Source organism: Oncorhynchus clarkii, chromosome 23 (genome assembly GCF_045791955.1).
Source record: "Oncorhynchus clarkii lewisi isolate Uvic-CL-2024 chromosome 23, UVic_Ocla_1.0, whole genome shotgun sequence".
NCBI lineage: Eukaryota > Metazoa > Chordata > Actinopteri > Salmoniformes > Salmonidae > Oncorhynchus > Oncorhynchus clarkii.
In genome coordinates this window covers 10,383,737-10,391,238 of record NC_092169.1, presented here as the reverse complement: position 1 = coordinate 10,391,238, position 7,502 = coordinate 10,383,737, and the positions used below count along the sequence as shown (strand labels likewise).

Sequence of the window (7,502 nt, the reverse complement as noted above, 5' to 3'; positions counted from 1 at the left end):
AAGCGCACCGGTCCTCCCTTCAGCAGTGAGGTGATGGGAGCAGCCACCTGACCAAAACCCCAGATAAACCTCCGGTAGTAATTGGCAAACCCTAAAAACCGCTGCACTTCTTTCACCATGGTCGGAGTCGGCCAATTACGCACGACTGTAACGCGGTCATCCTCCATCACCAAACCGGAGGTGGAAATATGATAACCCAGGAAGGAAACGGTCTGTTTGAAAAACTCACATTTCTCCGCCTTGCAATACAGGTCATGCTCCAGCAGTCGCCCAAGTACCTTACGCACCAGAGACACATGTGCCGCGCGTGTGGCAGAATAGATCAAGATGTCATTGACGTACACTACCACTCCCTGCCCGAGCAGGTCTCGGAGAATCTCATCTACGAAGGATTGGAAGACGACTGGAGCATTCTTCAACCCATATGGCATGACGCGGTACTCATAATGACCAGATGTAGTACTAAATGCGGTTTTCCACTCATCTCCTCCCCGGATACGTACCAGATTATACACACTCCTCAGGTCCAGTTTTGTGAAGAAGCGCGCCCCGTGAAATGATTCCGCCGCCGTAGCGATGAGAGGTAGTGGGTAACTAAACCCCACTGTGATGGAATTTAGGCCTCTATAATCAATGCACGGACGCAGACCTCCATCCCCTGTCCCAGCGATTCAGCAACATATGTTTCCATCACTACTGTCTCCTCCTGGGACAATGGATACACGTGACTCCTAGGAAGTGCAGCGTTCTCCAGAAGGTTTATTGCGCAGTCCTCTCAACGATGGGGTGGTAATTGGGTCGCCCTCTTTTTACTGGTGATAGCCAAATCGGCATATTCAGAGGGAATGCGCACGGTGGAAACCTGGTCTGGACTCTTCACCGTAGTCGCACCAACGGCAACTCCTATACACCTGCCTGAACACTCCTCTGACCACCCCTTAAGAGCCCCCTGTCGCCAGGAAATCACCGGGTTGTGTTGAGCTAGCCACGGAATTCCCAACACCACTGGAAACGCAGGTGAATCTATAAGGAACAGACTAATCTGCTCCTTATGACCCCCCTGCGTTACCATGTCCAGCGGCACCGTAGCCTCCCTAACTACTCCTGACCCTAATGGTCGGCTATCTAAGGAGTGCACAGGGAAAGGTAGGTCTAACGACACCAGGGGAATCCCTAGCCTTAACGCAAGCCCACTATCCATGAAATTCCCAGCTGCGCCTGAATCGACTAGTGCCTTATGCTGTAGAGAGGGAAGAAACCCAGGGAAAGAAGTTAACACATATATATGACCGACAGGAAGCTCTGGGTGAGTCTGGTGCTTACTCACCTGGGGTGATCGAGTAGTGCTCCGCCTGCCCTCCCGACTCCCAGATGAGTTTCTTCAGCACCGGTCGGCCGTGTGCCCTCGCCGACCACAACTGGTGCAGGAGGACACTCCTCCTCCGGTCCCCCTCGAAGCCGCCCCTCCTAACTCCATAGGGATAGGGGCAGGAGGGCTGGGAAGTGGAAACGACAGGACCTCATCCGAACGCCCGCGGGCAGCCAGCAGGTTGTCGAGACGGATAGCCATGTCAATGAGTTCATCCAGTGTGAGGGTGGTGTCCCGACATACTAGCTCCCTGCGGACGTCCTCCCTGAGACTGCATCGGAAATGATCTATCATGGCCCTGTCGTTCCACCCTGCTCCTACGGCCAAGGTCCTGAACTCCAGGGCAAAGGCCTGCACGCTCCTCGTCTCCTGACGCAGGTGGAACAGCCGTTCACCCGCCGCACGACCCTCTGGTGGGTGGTCAAACACAGCTCAGAATCGGCAGGTGAACTCGGGGTAATGATCCCTCGCAGAGTCCGGACCATTCCACACTGCGTTGGCCCACTCGAGAGCTCGCCCAGTCAAACAGGAGACGAGGGCGCTCACGCTCTCCTCTCCAGAGGGAACAGGACGCACGGTAGCCAGGTACAGTTCCAGTTGTAGAAGGAAACCCTGGCACCAGCCGCCGTTCCATCATACTCCTGTGGGAGCGTCAGCCGAAGAGCCCCGGAGCCAGATGCGGTAGCAGGAACAGGAGGTGCTGGAGGAGGGCGTGCTGAAGATGAGGTGGGAAGGCCACTCCTCTCCCATCGATCCATCCTCTCCATCATTTGGTCCATGGCTGAACCAATCCTATGGAGAACGCTCCCATTCCTCCATGATGGGAGAGGAGATGCGGCTTCTCCTGCTGATTCCATGTTCCGGTGCGGGATTCTGTCACAGCCTACTAGGAGTGGTGGGTTGGAATCAGGCGCAGAGAGCAGGGTTGGTAAATTGTAATTTATTCTCCGGCAAAAAACGGTCACGCCAACATACAGGGCGCATAAAACAGACCAGCCCAAACACAGGACCAAACAGTCCGGAGAATACAAACATGAAACCACAACCAACAGAGTAACAAAAAACAATCCCGCACAAAACAAGGGCGGGTCAAACATGCATACAGTGCAGTCAGTCACAAGATAGCTAATTAAACCAAAATACACACAGGTGAAACTAATATGACAAAACCAACAGACAAACTAAAAAGGATCGGTGTGACATAGCCGTATGAACTACAATAAATACTGTTTTATACTCCCATTACATTCCATTTTAATGTGACTTTTCAAGCAAATTACACTCCTGCTTTTTAATTAATTGTCATGCAAAACACGGACATACCATGGCATGTGACATCCATGCACAAAAAATTGACATAAAATCACATTGTTCTCTTGTTACTTGACAACCATGAGCACTGTCGTTTCCCGGCTGACATGTTTTGCTGTCTGTCGCCTCACAGCAACATAGAAAATGAACATTCATCAGAGTCCCATTGAGTATTGCAGTTTCCATAGCAACAGGGACAGAGTGATGGAGAGTGGGCGAGATTGATGGGGAGTGTGTAAAGGAGTAGGTGAGGTAGGAGTCAAAACAATGTGTGTGTGCGTGGGTGTGTACGTGTGTGTGTGTGTGTGTGAGAGAGAGAGACAGAGAGAGGAGGATGAGTGGGAAGGAGAGAGACAGAGAGAGAGAGAGAGAGAGAGAGAGAGAGAAGAGGATGCGAGAGAGGCAGAGGCTGACTGTCTGTGTGAGGGGCGGCTGTTTTTTCGCCGTGAAACCTTCTATTCGATAACACCCATTCATGCATTTTTCTGTTTCATTTTTTTCTCCCAGGTGGACGGAGTGACAATGACGCTGTCTGCCTGACTATCTGTGCATCTCCTCATTATCATTCTCCCTCCCCCTCTCCATCCAATCCCCTAGTCCTATCTACCATCCCCCTGTACACCACACACAAAGCCAAACAACCACCACCACCCATCTCTAACAACGTCTCACACACACACACACACACACACACATATAGACACACACACATTCGCACACACACTACCCCTGTCTCCTGGAAAGGGATTTAAAGATTCGCAGCCTCTCATTTGTAATCAGATGAAAGAGAGGATTATCTCAAGGTTTCCTCCATCTTGTTCACAGCCAGGATAGAGGGAGGGAGAAGGAAGAGGAGGAGACTAGTGGAAGGGAGGGCACTGTGGATGGTGGCGAGAGAGGGGGGGGGAGTCACCTGTGGATGTGAGGGAAGGAGAAGCGCTTTCCTTTTCCTTTCCAACATCCTGGACTAACAGGGGTTCTCCGGGGATCCTGGGGGATAACTGGACTCTGACACTGAGTGATTGAGAAAGAGAGGGAGAGGAGGAGGAGAGAAAAGGAACATAAGGCACGGATCTCATATTCTTCCTGAAAGGTAAGCAGGGGTTACAACAGAGACTTTTCAGGATGAAATGGTTAAATTTCTGTGTGTGGGTGTGTGTGCATGCGTGGCTTGCATGTGTGCGCGTGTTTATGTACTGCATGCATGTGTGTGTAGGGGGGGGGGGGGGGGGGGGGGGGGGGGTTGATGTAGGCCCCTGAGTGAGTCAATACATGCAGTCAGTCACAAGCTGTCCCTAGTCTCATACAAAGTTCAGATAGTTGAGGCATTGTTATTATTTAGGTGTTTGTATAGCATAGCAGAAAGAATATCAATTTGTTGCGTTGTGTGAGGAGGTATATTCTGAAATGTTATTGTAAAAAGAAGCATTACTGTAAAAATAAAAAAGGCCACTAATTCATTAAATTGACTTCTCACATCTCTATTTTCAGACTAGCACAGATCAGGTGTTTTGTTCTAGTGTCAGCGGGCAAAGTGTTAGCACGCCATTATTTTTCACTGACTGGACTCATGTTCCTACACTTTATGGCATATCATCTGCCTGATCTGTCTATTGTCAGAAGTGACCTTTGGTTCAAACCAGCTTAGATGTAGCCAATTTATAGGAGAGAGACAACTCCGTGCTTCGGATCAGCAGCAGCTTGTTAGCTGTGAGGAACATGTGGCTAGTCAGTCAATATTAAAGAAAGGCATGCTAACACTTTGCCCACTGACACCAGGCCATACAGTGATTTCATTGCACAACATTAAATGACTTGAGCGTTTGCTGTTGCCTGTCAACATTGTAAACATTGAATTGAATGGGTTTGTCTTGTCTGTAGACAATACGATTTACATATGTTGTAATTCACTGCGAAGACATTCAGCTTGTGAGCTGTCAACACAGATTCCTTCAATAAATACACTGAATAATGCACAGAGACTAACATGAGACTAACACTATCATGCATGTTATCCCCAAAAAGACTGTAACAGATATTCATTATTCATTATAATATTCATATTCAGCCTGAAGAGCCCCTCACAGAGACCCTACATGTAAATAACGAGGAGGTGTACCATGGGACTGGGGTGGGATGGAGAGCCATTTGGCTCCAAGGGTAGAGCAGACTCATTGGTGATGCTTTTTAAACTGCCCCTAGAGGCCTCATATGTAAAGTAGAATAACAAGACATCAATGGACAATTAAATGCATATTTTTCAAAAGCCCATAGAAGGTACATGATCATTTCTGTATTGTGTGTATATAATTTCAGGGTATTTTACTTAAAAGTTAAAGGTTTTGTGATTGAGGTTCAGCACTCTAGCCGACATCATATCATCACGCCATGTCACAAGTTAACACATCCCACTACCAAAGCTTTAGAGAGCCTACATTGAAGACACCCCCTAATGCTCTCAAAGAAGACATAGACAATCCTGTGTTTCTCTTGTAATCTTATGGATCAGTGAGGGGCTGATCCAGACCTAATCTGAACGGCCTAATCTCTGCCACTGTGAGTGAGAGATACCTGACCAGTTTGCTCATGGCATGCCCCCTTCTGTAGTGGACAAAACCAATGACCCTCTGGTTTAGGCTGGCACCACAATCTGTGTACAAGAGATAATCAAGGCCTTAACGTTTAAGCTGCAGAGACCAAATGGTTGTGTCTGTGTCTCTCTTGTAAATCAACAAAACAACTACACTAACACTGTGAAAACACTTGGGACTAGACTCAACTTCAATTATAAAAATGAAGAAAGAAAAAACACTGTGAAATTCTAGCTGTCAAGTCTGGCATTACACTAGACTACTCCCAGCAGGATGATGACTCATCTCATAATGAAGCAATTAGCATGGTACCAGATGACTGGTTTCATCAGGGCGTCCTCATGCATAAACTGTGTTAGCTTTCCTTATCATACAATAAGAGCTTATTTTGAGCCATATTGTTGATGCTCTGTTAATTTCCATTGTGTTCCAGGGCTTTCCCATGGCAGAGAGTGGGCATCCTGTGTCTGAGTTATACCCACCAGAGGGCAGTGTTTCCCTTGACTCTGCCCTCTTTACCGACCCCTTTTTACCCCTCTCCAAGAGCTCCACAGATGGGCTGACAGGTCCCCTGAGGCAGGAGGAACTCAGGAGGAGCTCCAGTGAGCATACAGCTCCATGCTCTAACAGAGACAGAAAGAATGACAGCCAGGGGCCTACTCAGGCTGTCCAGCACACCATCCAACAACATGTGGACCCCAGGACTACTGTTCGCCCTCACAGTATGGCTGAGTCATCATACACAGCCCATCACCATGAAGAGGGCATCACCAGCCATGGTCACCAAGCCAGCGGGGACATGTTATCAGCCTTCGGAGAGAGCCAGGAGCCTTACCCCTCGTCATCATCCCAGAAAGACCTGAGAGGACTGGATCTGTCCAGGTTGCCTGTCCAGAGGAGTCACTCACATACCCTCCACATGCTCAGGGAGGTCTCTGCCCCCCCACCCCGCAGTGAGACCAGCTGCCCCTTGTATCCAGGGAGAGACTACCTTTTCCAGGATGCCTCTCCTCAGGCCTTCTCCAGGTTTGCCTGCAAGCAGCCCATGCAGGTCCAGAACTGCAACACTGTCAACATCACCGGCAGAGGGGGAAATGGTAGAGGAGGCAGCCCCACACAGCAGCCTCAGGCCGGGAGTGTCAGGGTCGGTGCCCCTGGCCCCTCTAACACAGCCGCTGAGGTCGGCGATGAGACCCAACAACAACATTCATGTGAGGAGGCCATCTGCTACTGCACTTTTGTCCATCACCACGGGGCGTTGGAGGACACGTTTGCGGCGTACTGCCACCCCCAGCCCATCCTCGCCACTGCCCAGTTGATGCCACGCTTTCCAGGCACCGAAGCTAAGTTCAGGGACCAGAGGGTGCTGCCACCTCACCCGGCGCCTACCCTCATCTCCCTCCCTTGTCTCATGTCCTCTGGCAGTGAGACAGGACTGGATGCCAAGCGCCTGCTGCAATGCTGCAACCTCAATTGCAACCTCAACTGCTCCTGGGCCAACACTCTGCCTCCTAGTGGAGCCCTGCAGCAGCAGGAGAATAGTTGTCCTAGCAGCAACAATAGAGCCACCAGGGACACAGGGACTATGACATCCCACAGGGAGCTCAGGGACGTGGGGGTGCAGACTGGGAAGATCCACGAGGCATGCCTGGCCCATGTGTTCCCCCAGGTCTGCCTGGTGGAGAAGAACAGGAACGAGAATGGGAACGAGAGCGGGAATGAGACGGATACATCCCAGAAGTCCCCAGTGAAGGAGGTGAAGTGGGACGCGGAAGGGATGACGTGGGAGGTGTACGGGGCGTCTGTGGACCCTGAGGAGCTTGGTCTGGCCATCCAAAAGCACCTGGAGCTGCAGATCAAGGAGACGGCTGGCCGCGCTGCTAACCTGTCCTGCCAGGATACGGCCACGTCCAGGAAGAGCAGTATTGGCGCCGGCGACAGGAAGAAGAGGGGCGGGGTGATGGGCTCAATCAGGACCCCAGCCTGCTGCGCAAGCTCCAGCACGGCAGTGGACTGACGGGGGGAGACCTGAACACTGTGCTTAGTGGTCAAGTTGGCAGCAGCTTTATTATGCATCAAATGTGACCCCAAAACACCAGAGACAGTGTGACCAGCCTCACATAGTGAATAAGATCATCTGTGTGTCAGTCAGAATATTGGCATGTGTACAAGAACCTACCATCATATTGATAAAAGAGGTGAATGGACAGAGAGTGAAAGGTTGCATTTGG

General features: G+C 50.5%; 1 protein-coding gene across 1 annotated transcript; it reads left to right on the top strand.

Moving 5' to 3' along the window:
- The first annotated feature begins 3,731 nt into the window (after nucleotides 1-3,731).
- On the top strand, nucleotides 3,732-7,288 carry LOC139381338 (G protein-regulated inducer of neurite outgrowth 2-like). Its single transcript, XM_071124792.1, has 2 exons — nucleotides 3,732-3,773; nucleotides 5,705-7,288. Exon 2 carries the CDS (start codon nucleotides 5,714-5,716, stop codon nucleotides 7,286-7,288), a length of 1,575 nt encoding a protein of 524 aa, XP_070980893.1. The 5' UTR covers nucleotides 3,732-3,773; nucleotides 5,705-5,713.
- Nucleotides 7,289-7,502: the final 214 nt, after the last annotated feature.

What these genes read in the sequence shown, in the direction of transcription:
- LOC139381338 (XM_071124792.1), top strand. Translation starts at nt 5,714, where the DNA reads ATGGCAGAGAGTGGGCATCCTGTGTCTGAGTTATACCCACCAGAGGGC.